This window comes from Rattus norvegicus, chromosome 3, assembly GCF_036323735.1.
Source record: "Rattus norvegicus strain BN/NHsdMcwi chromosome 3, GRCr8, whole genome shotgun sequence".
Classification (NCBI taxonomy): Eukaryota; Metazoa; Chordata; class Mammalia; order Rodentia; family Muridae; genus Rattus; species Rattus norvegicus.
The window spans coordinates 75,926,921-75,949,259 of NC_086021.1; the positions used below are offsets into that span (position 1 = coordinate 75,926,921).

At 40.3% G+C, this 22,339-nt stretch overlaps 1 protein-coding gene across 8 annotated transcripts in view; it reads right to left on the reverse strand.

Moving 5' to 3' along the window:
• Positions 1-1,382: 1,382 nt before the first annotated feature.
• Tlk1 (tousled-like kinase 1) overlaps positions 1,383-22,339 on the reverse strand; it is a 106,944-nt gene continuing 85,987 nt past the window's right edge. For 5 of the 8 annotated variants that reach the window (XM_039104855.2, XM_008761897.4, XM_008761899.4 and 2 more), the window contains 8 exons: positions 14,306-14,403; positions 13,010-13,091; positions 10,817-10,998; positions 10,459-10,628; positions 9,894-10,029; positions 7,376-7,487; positions 6,168-6,275; positions 2,060-3,813 (listed from right to left, as the gene is read on the reverse strand). In XM_039104855.2, coding sequence (XP_038960783.1) covers positions 3,637-3,813; positions 6,168-6,275; positions 7,376-7,487; positions 9,894-10,029; positions 10,459-10,628; positions 10,817-10,998; positions 13,010-13,091; positions 14,306-14,403 — 1,065 coding nt within the window. In that variant the 3' untranslated portion in view covers positions 2,060-3,636. Of the gene's footprint in view, positions 3,814-6,167; positions 6,276-7,375; positions 7,488-9,893; positions 10,030-10,458; positions 10,629-10,816; positions 10,999-13,009; positions 13,092-14,305; positions 14,404-20,364; positions 20,620-22,339 lie in introns of those variants that run through there. The other 3 variants (NM_001395018.1, NM_001395019.1, XR_005501858.2) reach the window with 2 other exon arrangements.

Here is a 22,339-nt window from a genome sequence, read left to right on the forward strand (position 1 = left end):
TCTGTGCCCTCAGTGTGCTGCCTGGGCAGGTGATCCACACCCGCCCAAGCTGAAGGCTGGGGCTCCGCCTGAGGGATCCGAGCTGAGGCCTCAGGTACAAGCCACACACCCTGCTATTCACTTGAAACTTTCTACCATTTTGGTTCGGTTTTATGGAAACAAATTCTGAATTCAGGTTACACACTCAAATCTTACCTATTGAAGAAAAAATTTTCAGGGTGTCTTAGCATGGGAAAGCTCTGCTTAACAAGGCCCAAGTCTACTGCAACGGGATAGCCTCTGGGCAGGGCACAACTGTGAGACTCCTTTCTGTAGCAGGGCCTCTCTTTCTGTGGTCTTGTCTGGGGTATTCTAACCCCCCCCCCCCGCCGCCTCTACCTGAGGAATGTCATATAGCCTTAATTAGTTTATAGGATCAAACTCCTTTCTCCAGAGAAAACATTCATTCAGCCGGCATCTGAGATTACAGAAATGATTCCCCATGCTAACGAGGCATTCCAGGTTCCTTAAAGCCCCCAGCCAATGATCTTTGCTCATCTTAGATGTCCCTACCTTCAGTCCCTGAAAACTTTATAAGCCTCCAGTCACCCTAAGTAAAGATAATCTGCCTACTGACAAGCAGTAGTCGTGTGGTCATCCACTGTACATACTCCCAGGGCTTCCAAACTCCAACCCTTTCAACATCTCTGCTATCTTTGCCCCTGTGGACCAAGTCGGCCTATGATCCGTGAGGGCAGGGAGACCCACATCTTAGGAGACACTGTGAACAAGGTGACTCTTACAAAGAAAAACCCTCAGCTGGGGCTGGCTTACAGTTTCAGTCCAGTATTATTATCATGGTGGCATGCAGGCAGACATGGTGTTGGAGAAATAGCTGAGAGTTCTTCGTCGTGATCCGAAAGCATCCAAATAGACTGGTCCAGACTGGGTGGAGCTTAAGCACACATATGACCTCAAAGCCCACCTCCATAGTGACACGTTTCCTTCAACAAGGTCATACCTACCTCTTAATAGTGCCACTTCCTATGTGCCAACCACTCAAACACATTAATCAATGGGGACCAAACTTATTCAAACCACTAGAGGGAGTGGAGTAGACCACACATACAATCCCAGCATTCTGGAGGCTGAGGCAGGAGGATTGCTATCAACTTTGAGGCCAGCTTGGACAACATAACCAGGCTCTAGATAAATTAATTAATGGGGAAAAGGAAGTAAGATAACTGGAGATGTATTTTGGCTGGGAAAGCCAATTCAGATACAAATGGACAGGCTATACACACTCAAAACCACTATAGAATGAGTCAACATCCAAAAATTCAACTTAGGAACTAGCGGCCAAAGCAGTTTTAGAATTAGTCTAAATATTCAAAACACTGAAATTTCATGTACTCAGAGGAAAAACTTCTTTAAAAACATGGAAATTTACAGTCAAACTAGAGAAGGACCTGGTGAGTTTGTTCACATTTAAACTCAAGTAGGGAAAGTGGGTGGCCACAAGGAAAGCCAACCGCATGTCTCCCGCCCCCCGCCCCATCACCACGGCAGCTTCTGCATCCTTTCAACATCCAAGTGTTTACCGAAGTGCCTGTACTTACTGGTTTTGGGGGAGCAGTGTGCTGGGGACTGAACTTCCACGAGCTCAGTGCAGCACTCTCCCCTCCCAATGGACTACAACCCATCGGTACAGCTGCTTTCAAGGATGAGAACTGTGCACTTTACCTGCAGTCAGTGCAGACTCCACAAGACAAGAAAACAACTAATACTCAAAACAGATGGGTGGAAACATGGAAATTATTCAGCAACAAGCACCAGTTCTACACGAAGCTGATACTGGTTCACTGAGCCCAAGCACTAGTAGGCTATTTAAATCTACATTTGGAAAAACTGTGGAAAACATGGGTAAGTTGTTTCTGATACTCTTATTTATATTTTTTTCCAAACACTGCTTTTAAGCCTGAAACACTTCATGCTTGTCTTAAGGACATCTTCATCTGCCTTTATGAAGCTCAGTTAGTAACCTAAACCTTCGGGCTCTTTGAACGTAATCTTCCACATCTTTACATTTTGCTGTCGTTGTTTATTACTGTTTGGCTACATTCTCTATAATTCCAGCAGCTTCTTAAACAGACAGTGTGTCTATGTACAATGAAAACAAACAAACAAAATGGCTTGCAACACCAGCTAAGAGCCACAGTTTAACTGTACATGGTATGGGGCATCTGGCAGGGATAGTCTGTTTTCTGCACCATGGACAACTTACATGTAAGTCTCAGCATTATGAGTGTGACAATAAAAAAAAATCCTTACAAGAATGAAATATAGCATCCCCCAAAAATATTGGTTTCTACCACACAAGGCAGTTAGAAAATGTTCACATTTTAACAAATCTGTACAAACCACAAGAAACATTCTATGGGACTATCATCCCATCTCGATGCTAAGAACTTTCTAGAAATGTAGAATAACCATGAACAATTTATAAATCTAGTTTCTATTGTTCCACAGCTCTAGAACCTAAAAACTGATTTGAAGAACTCAATATGCCCGATGTAGATCATTTACATGCCTTGATTGTTAATGAATGCCTGCTTTTAATATCTCTCTATGATGTACAGTCAACTTGTGCCTTCAAGGTCATTCAAATTTTTATAGCAAAAAAGCAGTATCATTTAGCAGCAATTAAAGCGCCTTCAAGAAGACTTAAAAAAAATACAATATCCAATTAGAAAAGCAGTATTTTTAAACATTTGTACAAGAATAAGCTGCTGAAACTCAGTAATTGTAATCGACATCTGTACAGTAGTTTACAATAGAGCCAGAAGGGGATTCATCATTATCTTGCACACGACTGGCCTGCTTTTGGTTACACACTGTCTCCTGTTTTAATGAACGAGGCCTAGAAACAAAAGAAAAATGCCTGTTAATTCTAAAACACTGAAAGCCCTGGAAATACTATGATTTAGTAACTTCAACTGATTTGAAATAGGCAGCTCTTTGTGTTAAAAGTATAAAGTATCCAGAAATGACAGCTCGCCTTTAACAAAACCAGTTAAGAGGGGTTGGGGGTAGGGTGGTGGACCACTGACATGTGATTTCGAGGTACAACTTGGTAAAAGCCAGAATCGGCAAATGACAAAGTCCACAACTGTCCAAAGACCCCAGCTCTCACGTTCTGCTGCAAACACAGCGGCTGCCACTCGGCTCTTGCTTTGGTTTCTGTAGATCAGCTGCCGAGTGCTGACGCTGTACCAGGCACTGTAGCTCCCGTGTCACAAATGTCCCATCATTTTTCCATGTGTTCTTAAATAATGAAAAACTACCCTTCTTATTAGAACTCTCTGGTAACAATCAAATATATTTAAGCATTATAAACGTTATTTACAGAGTCCCCTTGTTCTACTGTAACATGGTGTTCCTGTTTTGTGCTGCTCCAGGGCAGTGAGGAGTGTGTACTTAGTCACTGTCCATGATCCACTCTCACACAAAGGACTCCATGGAGAGCTTTAGTTCACAAACACTTCTTAACCATGTCCCATGTTAAAAAAAAAAATCACAAACACTCAAATGCACTCAAATTCAAGTATGCATCTGGAAGCCAATCAAAGAGAAGAGATCATGCCCATCTTGGAGGAGTCAGTAAGTAATTATGCTTGAAGAAGGAGGCGTGGGAGTTGCTGTCAGCCCAGACATATGTAGGTTGCCTGAAGAATTTGATCTTCTCATGTGTGGCAGAAGGTATGGGTCATTTGCCAGCTGGTGCACATCAAATCGATCTTCTTTTCGGTAAGCCAAACAGCGTCTTATGAAGGCCTTCGAAAGAGAGACAGCAACACGAATGATCTTCTACCTTCTAAATACCAACCCACCAACTCCAGAAGCAAGGGCACAGTTAAGACTATAAGCAGACCAACTTTTATAGAAGTGCACATCTTCAGAACTTCTGGGGTAACTGACATTCTGACTCCAGTTAAACCCTCCAGCAGCACCCTTGACACATAGCCTCACTGCTTTCCTTGGCTGCAAAGTTTTATTTCTACTTAAAAAATTCTTTATTTTCAATTTATTTTTATTTCATGTGCATTGGTATTTTGTCTGCAAGTCTGTCTGCGTAAGGGTGTTGGATCCACTGGAACTGGAGTGACAGTTGTGAGCTGCCACATGGGTGCTGGGAGTTGGACCCAAGCCCTCTGGAAGAATAATAATCACATTGTTATCAATTTTGTTTGGCTAAATTGTAAGAAGCCATTTTAGCCTTACTTTCTTCCTGGTATTCAGCATGACTGTCTTTAGATGAAGATCATGTTGGCACAGAAGTGCCATTAGGGTTTTTGTTTCCTAGGTCAACTCTGTTTCTTTAGATTTTGGTTTTGGTTCTTTTTCTCTTTTAAAGCAAGTCTACAAAGTGAGTTCTAGGCCAGCCAGGACTACATAGTAAGATCTTGTTTCAAAACCAACAAACAACAAAACCCCCAAAAACAACCCTGACCCTAAACCAAAAACCTTTATGTTAAAGAAATATATAAATTATATAATATATGTACATTGTTAATTTATTGCTAAATTATTATAACCATCAAGAACTATGCCTCACATCTGAATTACTAGCCCTTTGGAGCCTGAAGCAGGAGGGTTACTGTGAGGGAGACAGCCTATGTTAAATATTCAAGGCTACCTTGGACTAGAGTGAGTCCCTGTCTTAAAAAACAAAACAAAATCATTCATGGTGACACACACCCTTACTCCCAGCACTCAGGGGACAGAAGTAGACAGTTTGAAGCCAGTCTGTTCTTCAAAGAGAAACCTTGCCTTGAAAAAAATCAAATAAAACCAAAATAAAAAAAAAAAAGAAATAAAACTAGAAACAAAAATAAAAGAAACAAAAACAAAAAACCAAACTAAAAAACACAATACAAAACCAATCCAATAAAGATTTACGGGTAATTTCTAATAAATGAGAGCTCACAAAGCCAGCATTCTTTGATCATAAAGGCAGCTCTGACTGCAAACCCCTTTCAGTCACTGTAGTTATTATTACTGTAGTTGTTATTGTTACCCTAACTATCTGAGACAGAACCTCACTATGTAGGCCGGACTGGAACTTGCAATGTAGATCACGCTGGTCTCAAATTCATAGAGATCTATCTGCCTCTGCCTCAGCTTCTTAAATATTGGATTAAAGGTCAATTTTTCTTATGGCCTAGAGTACTTACATAAGAAAATATAGCAATTCTGTGGTTTTGTCTTACGGATGGATTTGATGTTATTTATCATAGGATTCCTAACAGGTATAAGAAAATAATCTCTGCGGGTGTGTACACTGACGGGATGGGCCCTGGAAGCTCCGGCAGTTAAGGTTAGGAAAGGCTTACTCTACAGAAGCTCTAGTTCTCATTATTTTACCAAGCACATTTACACATGCATATTAGGAATAGGTTTCTGGAATGGACTCACTGTGTTAACCTCTGACCCAATGCACCACAGCACAGAGAACAAGGTGTGATGCCAGCAGAGACTGCTGTGTTTGGCACAAGACTAAGCAAAGTGTTTTTGTGTGCTGTGGTTGTTTTCTTGCTGTACAAAAATAATAACATACAGTGTATATAAAAGCACTATAGAAATAGTAGCTATCATTACACCTACTCTTCCTTATACTTACTTTTACTTTTTATTTTATTACTGTTTTATTTTATTTGCATGAATGTCAGTGAAGTATGTGTGTCCTGGTGGAGATGAGGGTGTCAGATCCAAGGGACTGGAGTTACAGGAGGTGGTAAAGTGTGTGGATGCTGAGAATTGATTCTGATACAGCAGCCAGTGCCCTTAACCACTGAGCCATCTCTCCAGACCCTCTTTTTATGTACTCAAGTATCTCATCATTACAACAGGCAGACTGAACAAGATCTAAAAGTAATAGAGGGTCCAAATGTTGTGGTTTCTCCTAATTTTCAAAGAAAAGCAAGTTGCTGTGCACATAGACTAGGGAAGCATACTGAGTGCTTAGAGATGAAAACCAGCCCAGCCACCCACCCACGGCCGAGGTCGCCTGTTCCCAGAGCACAGCAGCAGCCTGCTGTGGCAGCCATGCCTGCCAGTGTGGTTACTGAAGCACTGACCACACTGGAACCACAGCCCAGACACATCATAGAACATTATGAGATTAATACCTTGGCTTCACTGCTTACAACTGGTTTTACAGGGAACTGGACTTCTGTGGCTTTTAGTATTGTGTTTTCCTGTAGAATGTCTTGTTGAGATTGATTGTGACCAAAGGGCTTAAAAAAAAAAAGAACAAAATATGAAATAAAATATTTAAAACAAAGAATCACCGGAGCCTACCACAAAAATGATTTGTACTTTAACATCTTGTCCTCAGCTACTTCAAAGTTGGATGTGGTCTCACAGAAACGAAGATTATAGCCAAGAGCAGGAAAACCCAGTCAGCCTGCAGAAGATGAACCGTGTGTGCCGGAGAGCACTGTGGCTGTCACTCAAGTGAGGAAAAGAGGAAAGGGTCGAGACCCGGGACGCCTGGGTTTGGAGTCAGTTCTTACCAACTCAGCATACGGGTGAGTGAGCTGAGAGCTTGAGCTGAGAGGCCCTGCCACTATCGTCCTGGCCTGTGGGCAGCTCTGCGGGAGCACTTCACTGCCTGACTACTGAGTGAGAGGGCCACTCCTGGCTAGGTGGTCCTTAGACAAACCATAGCAAGCTGGGAAAATCTAAACAGATCAGTCAGAAGCAGTCCTCTGTGGTCTCTCGCTCTGCTTCCTGCTCTAAGTTCCTGCCCTGGCCTCCTTTGATGGTGGACTGTAATTTGTACCAATCTGGAAATTCTGACCTGGCCAAGTTGCTTTAGGTCATGATGATATTGTTAGCAACAGAAAGCAAACAAAGATAGCCTCTTATATGCTGTACATCTAGACAGGGCTCTCTACCTCTCTTCTCACAGTGACGGACACTGGGCAACAGGCAAACTAGACTCTATCATGACAGCTTGCATTTCTGACTCTAATATCAGCAGAGGTTTGGGAAAAAGTAAGTTTGATGGCAATTCTCTGGGGAGTTTGGGAGGAAATGTTGCCGAGGCCAGATGTCTGCAGGGGAGGGGAGGAGCTGAGAGAAGTAAGGAGTGACAGACACTGCAAAGTGCTGCACTCTACAGCTGCTAACAGACAATGTTTGGGAAAGAGAGGGTAAGGAGAGAGCGCCACATCAACTGCTGAATAACGCTGACCCAAGGAAATAATCAAGAAACGTGCCTTTCCTTGGAAGGATCTAAACTGATTCTAAGTTAATAAAAAATTACACATTTTTTAAAATAACAAACAGATTAACTTATCTCTATACAATTGAAGTTGGTTTTACAACTTACTTTTCTACCATAGAGGCACTGGAAGAAGATGACCCCAACTGACCACACGTCAACCTTGTTGGAGATCTTCGGTGGCTCTTTTCCAACTACAAAGCACTCGGGAGGTAAATACCTGTGAGTAATAGGAGGGAAAAGAAAGGACACGATGCTTAGTTTAAAACCTTCTAACCTTAAAATGCTTTGTTTTTTTTAAAGATTAATTTATTATATATAAGTACACTGTCGCTGTCTTCAGACACACCAGAAGAGGGCATCAGATTCCATTACAGATGGTCGTGAGCCACCATGTGGTTGCTGGGGTTTGAACTCAGGACCTCTGGAAGAGCAGTCAGTGCTCTTAACCCCTGAGCCATCTCTCCAGCCCCCTAGAGTGCTTATTTTATTTACTCACACATAAACTGTTTTCCATGAATCAAAGTTTTAATTCATTTAAACCAAAATTCGACTTTGTAAAAAATATATTTATCCTAAAGAAAACATGATCATTGGAGATTGTGATAGTATAATCTAAGCTTCTAATAATGGAAGAAAGACTCTCCCACCCACCTCGCCCACTGTCTAAATTGCAGATAGTTCTCTTTTTTTTTTTTAAAAAGATTTATTCATTTATTATATATAAGTACACTGTAGCTGTCTTCAGACACACCAGAAGAGGGCATCAGATCTCTTTACAGATGGCTGTGAGCCACCATGTGGTTGCTGGGAATTGAACTCAGGACCTCTGGAAGAGCAGTCGGGTGCTCTTAACCGCTGAGCCATCTCTCCAGCCCCGCAGATAGTTCTCTTAAAATACACACCAGACCACTGAGTCTCTCCTTTAAGTTACCCAAAGCCCTTACTTATTCCAGTGAGACAGGATCTCATATCTCTCCCTGTAATATAACCTATCCTAATTCGCAATATAAATGCCAAATCTACAATCACCTTTATCCCCGCTCTTACCCTAAACTGGTTAGTCAGGTCACTCACCCTCTTCTGGGCATGAGCTTTCTCTTTGCCTGCCACGCAGAACATGGCTTCCTTCCCCATGCCAGGGGAAGGAGGTGTGGTGCACCTACAGAAGCAGCAGCACTCCTTGCACTATACTTCAAGAAGTGCAAGGAGCTTTGGTTTACTGTGCAGCTGCAAACACTACCAGTCAGTGTGTGAAATATACCAAGCATTCAAACATTAACTTTTAAAATCCAAAACTGCTATTCATAAATTCCTATTTGACATACAAAGGTAAAAATATACTAACTTTCCGGAGGTTACAAGGCTGACAGACTGTGCTCTGCACTGTGAATGCAGTCACTATTTAGGCAGCACCACAGGTTGAGGACACGACTTTCATGTGGCTTACAAATAATCCACAAATATGACTAACTCCTCTCCAGCAAAGTCAGCACACGTCAGGAGAGTGGTCAGCACACGTCAGGAGACACGGGCTCAAGCACACTCCGTGTGGGCTGCCCCGGGCCCTCAACACTCGGTGGACTTGCAATCCTGTTCAAAGAAGTTGTGTGCAGCTCTCTTCCCTGCCAAATCTCCCTTCTTGCTAATCTCACTTATTTTGAGAACTAGGTTAGTTTTGAAAATGTTAGTCTATGTTCTCTACTCTAGCAAACTTGAGTAAGTTTGCAAATTCACACCGTCATGGGCTTTGTAAATGAGCAGGGTCCTGGTGAGTTCCATGACTTGACAAAAGCTCTTGAGTCACACAGAGTTTGGGATCCTGCCCTGACTTCTTTCCATGTGGAACAGTGCTGTGGAAGTGTCGGTCCACTAAACCCTTTCCTCCTGTTTGTTGGCTGTAGTGTTTCGTCACACCAACAGTAACCCTGAGACACCTAGGTATGTTCAGGATGACTTTTACATGTAAGAATCAGTTCTATCTAGATTTATAGCTACATAAAGAAATTTGAGTCAGGTCTAACGACTATGAATATGCTGAATTATCTACAATTAACAAACTCGATACCATTCATATATACACACACATACACATATACATACATACACACATCACAAATCTTTACAGAGAAGGCCTGAGGTTCATGGGTGTTCTTATTTGAAACAGTCAGGACATTACATCAGCAAAAGTACGTATTCAGATCATAAACATCACTCAACACCCTAAGAAAACTCACGATCTCTGATTCACACTAGAAGTTCCTGGCTGCTACATATTAAAGTCATACGCAGATGCCAAGACACCCTTTTTGCAATTTTCGATCTTTGTAGCTAAGAATGTAAGAAGAGAATACTAGCCACGAGACTCTCCCTCTCACTTCCAAGTCTTAGTATCAGCCTTCAATACAGCAATCTCAAAGAATATTTGAAAATGAAACTGAACATTCTTTTTTTTTTTTTTTCTTTTTTTTTCCCCCCCTGGAGCTGGGGACCGAACCCAGGGCCTTGCGCTTCCTAGGTAAGCGCTCTACCACTGAGCTAAATCCCCAGCCCCGACACTGAACATTCTTAAACCACTGGGGACTACTCTAAGCAGTCTCCCTATGTTTACTAATAATACATTTACCAGTAAGTGCCTGCCCCCTGGGAAGTCAGATCCATCCCATCAACACCATAACTGTCATCGTCCATAATCTTAGACAGACCAAAATCAGTGATTTTGATTTCTCCACACGCCGTTCCATCTACTAGAAGGATATTTCCTAAAAAACAAAGTACAACATTTTTAGTAATGTGCATGTGCGCATTCACACACACACCATATTTATGAATGAAAGGATGATTTTTACAACTAAGAGAAATGTTTGGTAAATAAATGTGTATTTGGGGACTGATTATGGTGATAGATGCCTTTAGTTCCAACATTCAGGAGGCAGAGGAAGGTGGCTCTCCCTGAGTTCCTCTGCCTAGGCTACACAATGAAACCCTGTTATAAAATACAAGCAGAAATGCAAACATAACCCCCACCTCCCACTACCCCACCCCATACCAACCCTGTAAGATACACTTCCTGAAATACCTGGCTTAAGGGGTTGGGGATTTAGCTCAGTGGTAGAGCGCTTGCCTAGGAAGCGCAAGGCCCTGGGTTCGGTCCCCAGCTCCAGAAAAAAAAGAACCAAAAAAAGAAATACCTGGCTTAAGGTCATAATGTATAATAGGAGGTTTGATTTCATTAAGATATCGTAAGGCATTCACAATCTGCATCACAATGGACCGTGCTTCTTTCTCAGACATCAACTTGTGTTGTTTCAGGTAGAAGTCCAAGTCATTGCCTTCACAGTACTCTAGCACTGTACAAAACCTACACCGGGAAGGGAGTAGTCAATAGAAAAGGTACACTGGGAAAGGAAAAATCATTCTCCAGTAACTAAGAATGCTAACAGAGAGATGAGACCATAGCCTACACCATCATCGAAGGATCAGAAACAAAACCAGTATTCTTAAGAATAATAAGAATAAGCTTTACATGTGCACATTTTGTTTACTTACGTATCTGTGTCCAAGGAGAAGTAATCATAGAGTTTAACTATTCTGGGGTGGTCCAGCTCTTTGTGTATTCGATACTCTCTGCAAGCGTGTTTATGGTAGTTTTCTTTTTTCTCATCTCTCCAGCTTTTATTAAGCTGGTGGATCTTCACAGCAGCATATCTTTGCTCATACAAGTCAAAAGCCTACAAAATTCAAGGCAGAAAACAATCACACTGTACACCAATCAAACACCTACACAGACTTTAATGAATTTTGAGTATCATTTTTGAAATAACCAGTGATCCTTTCTACTTAAAGAAATAAGACAAAAATGTCATGGCAATGAAAATTAAAGTAAAAGTCAACATAACTTTTCACATTCAATTTCATTAAATGCTAAAATTTTGAATCAGAATAAACAATGAAACTAGCATTCTTTTAAATATGGACCAACTCCCGTCCGTGTGCAATTTTGTAGGGAGCAACCAGCAACACAAACAACTATGATGGTTTTCTGTGTCAGAGAAAACAAAGTATTTTTATCTTTTCTTACAATCCCCTGCTTTTTACTTTTTTGAAAATTAATAAGGTTCTTTTAATTTTAAAGTTATGTTTATTTTATCTGTATGGGTGGTTCGCCTCTGTTATCTGTGCACTTGGGCATGTCGTGTCTGCAGAAGACAGAAGATGGTATTGGGTCCTCTGAAACAGAAGCTACAGATGGCTGTGAGCTGCCCACCTAGGTGTTGGGAATTCAACATCTTTCTCTGAAAGAACAACCACTACTCTTTAACTACTAGGCTCTCTCTCCAGCCTCAATTAATAGGCTCTTAATAATTTTCCAATTACTAAAACCCCTTTTATTATAAAATTAATTAATCTATACTCGAGAAGTAATAACATAATGCATGTTCACGCACTTACCATCCAGTTAAAAAAATTAATCTATTCCTTCTTCCTTGTTGTCACCCTTTAGGGTGAGCCAATATGTGACTCTAAACCCAGAGTGTTGTGCAGCTTAAGCAAGTGCTCTACCATTAAACACTACGTCCAGACACCTGAATTATCCCCCCTATAATGTTTAAAAAATAAATCTTGGTAATTCTTCAGTATTTATCTCTAAGAGATAAGGCTTAAAAAATCCTATCACAAAAACTGCTCCAATTACCAGCCCACTTCATGAAGAACAAGAATTTGCTCGGTATTTAAGTTTCACATAATTTATAAGTGTTTTAAACTTTGTATTTTATTTTAGGCGACCACCCTATGACCTGAACTAAGAATATATAAATATTAAAATTGTATTTATATGTACACAAATGCAGATGCCTCCAGAGGCCAGATGCATTACAGGCAGATGTTAGCCTTCCAACAAAGGTGTTTGAAACTGAACTCGGGTCCTTTGAGAAAGCAGTACATGCCCTTACTGTGACATCCCCCACCCCCCATAAATGTTTTAAAAACCAAATGCTTTTAAAGAAAATAGTTTAAGTTTCATGGTGACCTATATGCAAAGATGTCCTTTAAAAAGCACTTAGTAACTTATAGAGTTGTTAAAAGATCTCCAGAGCCTTATTAGCTTAAGCAAAGAACAAAACAAAACCTTAGCCTAGCTGTCAATTCAACATAGCCCTAAGTTATCTGAGGGACTCTGTGTTGAAGACCGACTTACTGGCCAGCAATCAGTGGCACTGAGCATGTGGTCCTGGACTGTGAAAAACCCACAGGAACCAGAGAACCAAGCCAGTAAGCAGTGCTGCTTCACAGCTCCTGCTCCCAGCACCTCCCTTGAGCTCCTGCAATGCTTTCCCCTCAGTGTAGGACCACAAACTCTTAGGGTGAAGTGACTGTTCCCTCCCCAGCTTGTTTTGTCTAGGTGTCTATCACAGTGAGAGGCAAACTAGAACAAAGAGTAAAGCGACTTAATGATCAACACAGCAGAAGGACTAAGCAGTTGAGAGCAGCGAGACTTAGTGCAAGTGTCAGCACTCTCCTGGAGCCTCAGTCTTATGCACAGTTGAATGGCTGAGAGAACAGATTATGACTGCGCAGGCACAGTAACAGAGCTTAGACCCTAGAGATACAAAAACAAAACCCACACTAAGCTTTTCTGTGTAATGAGACTGAGGATAAAAGTCCATCTAAAACCAGGAAACAAAAGCCAGGTATTTAACCACCTCCCCCCACATAAGCATAAAGAACAGAAAACACTACCTTATACACCTCACTAAAGCCACCTCTTCCAAGCAGATGGAGTAATAAATATCTTTCATTTAATGTTGGATGATCTTTGAACCTTAAAAGGACAGGAGGAAAAAAAAAACTATTAAGGCACATTAAAAGAATACAAGGAGTTCTGAGTACATTAATGCCCACTCCTAACTACTCTAGCTATGTCTGTTTCAGTTCCTCGGCTGTTAATTTAAAACACCAGACAGTAGCTACTTCTATCCTCCCAGTCTTTTACATGTCACCTGTGTTACACTTTAGCACTTACAAACTATAAGAGCTAGCCTCTAACAGTATTCCAAAAACCATCGATTATGCTTGATAGGAAACCCTCATTCCTCATAAACCACTTCTATTACAAAAATATTTTATAATGAGTTACAAGTGATCAAGATTTTATAGTACTGATATATATATATTTGAAAAAACATTATCAACTGGTCTTTGTTCATGGTTATATCTTAGTATCTTTGACTTCTATTCATCAATTTGAAAGTAAAAATTTAAAAAAACATAAAATCACTCTCAAGTAATACCATTAGTTAATGTTTACTGAACCTGTGATACATTAAGTCAGTCATACACGCTCTCGTGACTAATTGATGTGTATCATACCAGCGATACATTAAGTATTTACATAAGTTCATTATTTTAGTTTTCACCAATCCTATGAAACAAAACCTGCTACTAGGTATATCTCTTTCTGCAGCTACATAGAAAGGCCAGACTAGGTAGACTGTACAAGTTTGACAGTAATACATGGAAGGGCTCTATGGAAAAAGTTTCCAAAATTTACACTCTTATGACAGCAATGGCTTTAAAATACCAGGTGTAAGCACACCACATTAGTACAATTTTACTGGTATGTATTTTGATACAAGATTAAAATAATGATTTTGCTCAAAAAGCTTATAGGTCAGGGGGAGGAGACAAATAAACTAACTCCAGATAGCATGAATCACCATGGAAAATTAACGAAAAGGATACTGAAAGGTTCCCCTTTCAATGAGGGGAAGCAGAGCTGGTTCTTAAGACAGTTCATCTGTCTGGTGAGCACTTGGTGTGAAATAAAGAGAAAGCCACTTCCCATATCCAGAAGGGAGTATTTCAGGTGGGGGAATAAGAGATGGGACAGGGAGGTACAAGGGTGGGGGGAGCAGATCACACAGGCATCCAAGCCAGTAAACATTATGAAGTTTTCCTTGTGCACAGAGAAGGCTGAGGAGGAAAACATCTCTGTTCTCCCTTGGGCTTTCCGTCACGTGCAACTGCACAACTTACTGTGAATTATCCTCATTGTTTATTCTCTTCAGCTCTCGGATGTGAAGATTCCTGACCCTTTCCAAACGCTCTAGTTCCGCCTGGATTTCAGCCTCTTCCTGAAGATGAAGAGAGGAAACTATAACAAGCTCTGTTTATTTACAATATAAAAGGATATTTTACCCATGCATCCATTTTCACAGTGACAAGAACAATAGTATATTACAAAGTGCCACTGCGTTAGAAGACCGGAGTGCTCTCTCACACATCAGAGGCAGACATGAGCAAAGGCCCACTGTGGCACCCATCCTCTACCTAAGAACTATACATGAGTGCTCACATTTTCCTGTCCTCTGAGGAACCTATTTGATACGCTCTACACTGAGTGACTGACTTCAGGGCAAGAGAAAGCTGACCCATCACACAAAATGGTTCCCCAATCTTAACTTAAGAGGACCAAATTACTAGCACAAAATAAATGAAGGTTTTGTTTTGTTTTGTTTTGTTTTTATAATCAGTAAAGGGGAGAAAGGGAGTAGTCCTAATAAAATCTGGAATACAAATACACTCTTTGGATAAACCCCTATAACCTTAAAGACACATTTGAGCAAACTTATGAACAGCAATGGCAGATGCTCAGTTAGTGGAGGAGATAAAGATGTACTTCAAAAGTATTCAGTATATGTCATATATGCATTTAAAAAAAATCAAAGATACCAAAGTATATTAAGCAAACATATTCTCTCCCTCCTCACATACATATGCCTTTATCAGTGTTAATTTAAGAACTATTTACAGATGGATATTCATACCAGATCTGGTGGCATTTTCTAGAAATGTCCAATTTTTAAAATATTTTGAATAAAAGTATTTGTTGAGTAAATAAACCCAAATTATGGTGGACTATTATGTATGTACTATATTATTAATCTACTGTAGAAGTATAGACTAGATGTTATTTCTTAATATTATAGTTGTATATTAATATTACAGCCTCTATCCCATTAGCTCCTTTACTTGGCATTAATAGTATCTGAATAGGAAGTGATGGTATGTACCTATAATTCTAGCACATGGGAGACCATGGCAATGAAGGCTACCAATTTGAGCATAGTCAGAGAAAAGGAGGAGAGGGGAGACAGACAGACAGACTGACTGACTGACTTATATAATCAGAGATAGAGGGCACCCTTAAATTCTTGTGAGCAAAAGTAAATCTTCAAAGATCAAAAAACTAAATCCAGGGTCTTTATCCTCATGACCTTGTCATCCTGGGGGCTGCTGTCACATGTCTTCTGACTTATACCAGCTCACCCAATCCCCTGCCATCACCAAATGCCATACATTAAAAAAAAAAAAAAAAAGAATCTAAATATGTTTAAACTCCATGTGATTCTGAAAGTTACATCTTTATCATCGTGTGTGTGTGTGCGTGTGTGAGAGAGAGAGACAGAGAGAGAGAGAGAGAGTGTGTGTGTGTGTGTGTGTGTGTATGTGTGTGAAGCCATACACACTAGGCTCCATAGTCTGAATTAGCATCCTTTCTTGGATGGACCTCTGAAATGCTGGATTTAACAGGACAGAAACCTGACTACACCTGGAAAATTTGTTATTCTTCAATGTAATTGAACTACTACTTTTTACAGAGATAGATGATGAAGATTATTAGATGATAAATTTAAACTATCAAGATAAATTTAAATAAAGAGCTATCTAGAGTTCTGCAAAGATTTTTCTGTCATTATTTTTTATTTGTACTGGAGGAAACCCAGGGCCTCTTATGTGACAGGCAAGCATTTTAATACTGAGCTACACTCCTAGCCTCTTAAATGGTATCTCATAATATGCTATAGCTTCAGTCGGCTATTTTGAGCATGTATGTAATAGGCTCTTATTACGTATTTCAGATTGACCTCAAACCCACGAACACCAAGTGCTAAGAGCAATATCATTCAACATCAAAGACTCACTGTACAATCAGGAAATGAATTTAAAAGCTTTGGAACCATACAATTTGAGTACAGCTAGCCTGATTGTCTTAATAAGGTAGAAAAAACTAGCCCTTAAGGTAAAAAGTATAATAAAGCTTACATTTTAGCTCCAGAATCCAGAAGAGATTGACTGTTCTCTTCACACAACTGGTAAGCTAGTAAAAGTTCAAAGGGTCTGGTAAAATGCACCAAGCCTATCAGAATAGCAGCTGGAATGAACACCTGTTGAAATTTTACTTGAAACTACCACATGGGAACACAATTTCAACAGTGTATTTCCAGAAACTTAGTCTTTTTACTTATTTTTAGATTTCATTTTATGTATATGGATGTTGTCTCCATGTTTATCTGTGCACCACATGCATGCCTGGTACCTGAGAGGGCTAGAAAAGGAATCTGCTACTTGAGTAGCAGATGGTTGTGAGCCATTATGTGGGTGCTAGAAACTGAACCCAGATTTTCTGAAAGAGCTGTCAGTGCTCTTTACCACCGAGTCATCTCTCCAGCCCCAGCAATTTAGTCTTAACTATAGAATTATGAGATTCAACCAAACTGCTGAATGGTAATACCTTTTATAGCCTTCGGATGTATACAGTAGAGGTAACAAGCATCTTAAGTTCTACAGGAAGTGTGAACTATGTTTGCATCTCCCATCTGGCAACCTAGTATTTGTTAAACCTTGAAACATATTCTAGGGGGATATAATTCTGCAACTTTAATTAATTTTTCCCAAATTTCACAGAGAAAAAAGTATATTGTTAACGAGTAAATATTTAGGTTTTCCCTTAAATTCATACACAAAGGCCTTAATTCTGGGTCTTTGGGACATAGTTAGGGTTTGTTGAAAGTTATAAAGGTGAGGCTTCATGACAAGGTAAGTGTGTTAATCAGGTAAGATTCCTGCCTGACTAAATACACATCCCCAGACCATGTGTAAGCCACCAAGAGAGTCTCCACTAAAACCAATCTCTGCTAAAACCTGATCTAGACTCTGAAACTAAGTAAATAAATTTTTTGTTGCTCAAGCAACAGTCTGATACTTCACTATGGCAGCTCAGGCATACACATTCTTTTGAGCCAGTGGTTCTCAACCTTCCTAATGGTGTGACCCTAAAATACAATTCCTCCTGTTGTAGTGACCCCAACCATAAAGTTACTTCATTGATACTTCAAAACTGTAATTTTTGTAATCTACTGCTATAAATCGAAATGTAAATATGTGATATGCAGAGTATCTGATTGAGTCTGTAACCCACAGGTTGAGAAGCACTCTCTAAGCAAATGCTAGAGGCAATACTGTCCAATAACATCTCGTAAGAATGGGTGTGGCCCAGTTGCAATATAGCTGTATGAGTCTAAACAACTAAGTCACCTTGCATCAGATAATTTCCAAAGGTCTCTTCTATAGGCTATATTCTTGTTGCTTGAGAATAACATTAATCTTTTAAAGCGAGAATGGTCTGAGTTCACAACTAATCACAACAGAACCATATCTTCAAATTCACAGAAAAAACAGGTCGAATTTGTAGAGTCTAACTAAGTACTACATCTCACTGGGCACAGTGGTGCACACTTTAGTTCCAGCATGCCAGAGGCAGAAACAGGCAGATTTCTGAGTTCTAGGACAGCCTGGACTACAGAGAAAGTTCCAGGTCAGCAAAAGCTACATAGTATGATCCTATTGAAAAAAATAATAGTTCTAATTCTGGTTTCAACCCCTAGCTACTTAGTTATGTAAAGCATAGAGAGTCTTAAAGAAACAAGGATATTTCTAGAAATGAATTGGTCTCCGTAGGCAGTTACAGAGTAGAAGGAACATTAGTGAGAACAGATTATATTGGTGGTGGGCTAGGTGATCAAACACAAAATAAATGGGTCCAAAAATGCAACAATAGGCAATTTAACAATATGTACCATACCTGAAAACACATTTTTCTATTCTGATATATAATAACAAAAATCAAGTCATATAAACAACAGATCTTAATACTACTTGATTAAGTGACCCTTAAAAGACTACTTTCCAATATTTTTAAATTCATAAACAATAAAGTCCCACATAACTTCACTTGAATAATTTATGCATTATTCATAGTTAGTCTCTTTTAACAACATAATATCCCCTGATTCTTGATTTATAAAATTGTGTCTACTCCAGTTTCTTGCCCTCTTAACACTGTCTGTCTGTCCATCCACTTACTCCCCCTTCTTCTCTCTCTCTCTCTCTCTCTCTCTCTCTCTCTCTCTCTCTCTCTCTCTCACACACACACACACACACACACACACACACACACACGGGCAGGGAGGGAGGGAGGGAGGGAGAGAGAGAGAGCTACCAATTTATTTCAACTTTATCCTTATTATATAGATACGAGCCAACAGTTATTACCAATACAGAACAGGTCTGAATTATTTCAACTGTCATACTTGAGTGTGACTGTGTAGATGGGAAAGGGAGGCAGGCGACACAAAGCTCTGGAAATCATGTCTACTTTCTTTTCTACCTATATACATTATCTTTCTATTCTCATTTCCAATCCAGACATCCGCCATGAGTGAGAGGAACACACACTTTCTTTCCTACGTGAGTTTAAGTAACTTAGACACCACCCCTCCAACCTCGTTGCTAGTGGTTACTGATGTCTTCCTCTTCCCTCACTGTGTGTTCATTTCCTCCTGAGAGAGAAGTGTGTGAGGGTATATGGTGGGTGTTTCATTCTCCCTTCAAATGCATAGACATATATACACTGAAACTTTTGACTGGGCATGAATGCTAAACAAGACAGGTTTGTTCCTCTACAAGTTTCTCCGTTTTGTGTAAACAAAGCACCCTGCCTAAACAGCTGCAAATAAATGTAAGAATTCCAATGACTGGCAAATTCAAAGTATAATATTTAGTATTATTCCGCTAAGCTGCTGTATTACAGGGACAGAGTCCCTTAAACATTACTCAGGGTGCCAACAGTGTCTAGGAGGCCCATCACAGTAGTGCATGTCCAGCACAAGCCTTTCCTCTAGGTTTCTACTTCCTTTGAACACTTTCGAGGATATTCATGGATCACATAGTATAAAAAGATTAAACTTTCCATCTGACAACGGAAAGGATTAGCTTTAACATACTCATTATGTGCGTACATTTAAATAGCACAGATTCACAGTTCTGAATAGAAATGGCCAGTGGTCAAGAAGCTGGTGTCCTTCTAAAACAGTAATTTCTAGATCAATCTTGGCTTTGTGACTGTGTAGCTGAGGATGACCTTGAACTCCTGACCTTCCTTGCATAATATCCACTATCACCCCTAGATGCACCGGAGTTAGAACACTAGATTCATGCACACCAGGCAAACATCCCCAACCCTACAAAAATGTTTAAACCCTACTGCTTAAATAATTACATTACTATTGAACACTAAAGAAAGAAAACTTTACCTCCGAATTTTCATTTTGGTGGCTATCATCTATTGCCAAGTTAGAGCTGGGATTAGAAGTCAGACTGTCCAAGAGTCTGGGGTGGGGTAGGGAGGGGTAGGGAGGGGAAGGCAGGGGTAGGGAGGGGAGGTGCCTATGAACAACAGAGAGCTTCCGTCAGTAGCTGGTCCCATGCTCCCTCAGCAGCCATCCTTCAGTCTACTCATCTGTGACTAGGAAGCGACAGTAAGACATGCCAACTCAAGAATTCCAACACACTTCTCAGCACCTTTCTTGCCCATACACAGCAGGAAGTCAAACACTCCTGACACTCTTCCTGGGCTTAAGTGTGACTTTTCAAGTACAGTGCACTTCCACCAGTTTTCCCGAGAACTCCTCCTACTCCTGACCTCACCGTGTACAGAAACACAATGGCCTTATGTGAGAGAATTTAAGATTTCTTTTGGTTATGGCCACAAACACAGAAGTAAATAAATAGATCTAAAGAGTAAGCCATTTATACTGCTCAATATTTTCATTCAAAACTAAATGACAAGAAATGTCACATATGGAAGTTATTTTGTGATTAGACTAAGGATTTGAAAAGTTGGATGATATTAAGTATTCTAAAAGGCTGAATGCGGTACCAATGTTGGTCAGGAATATGTGAAGTCAATTCACCTAAAACCAATGCCCTGCATTCTCCACTGTTCAAAGGCTTGTAGGCAATCCAGTCTTGTCCGTTTCAACTGGCTGCATGCTCCACTGTGAGGAGTGAGAAAAGCGCTGTGAGCTTGTTCTCAGCCTGTAAAGAGGTCACCATGGAGGTTAGTACTGAAGCTGCTGCTGCCTGTCTCTGCTTGTTTCTCTTTGCAGGTGCCAATATCGGTCAGAGAACAGGAGGTCAGTGGCAGAGTTGTTGCTACACTGTTATCTCTTCAGAACGAGGCACAAGGAGAGATGAATGCCACATCGCAAGGAGCAGAGGAGAAAGAGAGAAAGAAATGGTGTCAGGTGGCATGCTGGATGTGATTCTGTTTCAGTAGAGACTGAGATGACTGTCAATTGCTCAGCTGATTGCTTCAGGCTGATAACTTTGTGTCTGCTGGTTCTTGCCTATCCCTGTTTCAATTTCAAACTGGTTGTGTTTCCCCAATAAAACTTCTGGCACTTAAACCAGATCTTATAAATCTCTGTCTACACACACACACACACACACACACACACACACGCACACACTCTCTCTCCATGCCTACTTTCCTATTTAGTATCTGATACATCAAGCTTTCTAGCATTCTCCTAAAATAATCACATATTTAAAATGTAAATTTGAAAACAAGAGAACAGCAGGTACATGATACTGTACATCTGTAGTCCCAACACTTGGGAGGCAGAGACAGGCAAATCTCCATGAGTTTCAAGCCAGCCAGGGCCAACCTCAAAACACCCAACAACAGAAACAAGAGAACAAAGAACAACTGTTTACACACTGTTCACATTATAAACTGAATGTGACAAGACACAGTAACTGTTCCCGAAAACTTCCATTTCTGTTTCCTCATCAGTCTACGGCAGCAGAACTACTAAACACACGCTTTACATACGAGGACTAGAGAGACAGTTTAGGGAACTCTTTCATTGCCTGTTATTTCACTGAAAACACAGCTGTCTTCAGTTCCAGAAAAACTATCTCATTCTACAAATAGCCTACAAGAGCTTTGTTATATCAGAGGGAAAAAAAGTTTATTCATTAATAGAATTTACCAAAGAATTTATCAAAAAAGGATCAACAAGTTTATGGTTTGATGATACTCCTAAATCCCTACATTTCAGACGGGGCAGAGGGGCAGAGTATGTTAAACGGTGCGCTGTTACTTGGCCATGTGTGTATGTACATGTGCAGGTTGCAGATAAATGTCTGTGCATGCTTATGTAAGTCAGAGTGACACCTGTATCCCCTTCTTTTGCTTCCTACCTTTGTTTACTAAAGAGAGAGAGAGAGAGAGAGAGAGAGAGAGAGAGAGAGAGAGAGAGAGAGAGAGAAGCTAAGTGAAGGAGTGGAGGGGACATTTATGTGGAGTCAGATCTCTTCTACCTTTTTTGTGGGCTTAGAGGATTGAATTCAGGTCATCAGGCTTGCATAGTGAACAATTTTACCTTCTGGGCCATCTTTCTAGATCCCTACCTAAGTTTTTGAGACAGAATTCACCAATTTATCTATGCTGGCTGCCTGGAACTCCCAGGACCCACCTGTCTTTACCTCCTAGCACTGGGGTTGCAGATATGCCACTGAGTTCACATTTTACTTAGGTGCTAGGGATCCAAGCTCAGGTCTCTGTGCTTATGTATAAAGCATTTTACCAACTGAACTATCTCCACAGCCTCTATTTTGCCTTTTTGAAAACTAAAATTATTCTTTGCAACAAAGTTTTAGTAAGCACTAGTTACAGGGAGTTGCATAATTACTGGTAGCAAAAATGAGTATATTTCCCCTTGAAATCATTTCAGGAATAATGGAGTCTTATATACAGTTCTGTTCTATGTAATTCTTAAAACATTTTTTGAAAAGTTACTTGAAAACTGGAGAGATGCTCATCAGGTTAAGCACCAGTCTGCCTCAGTTTGCTTTCAGAACCTACCCAGCAGATGGAGAAAA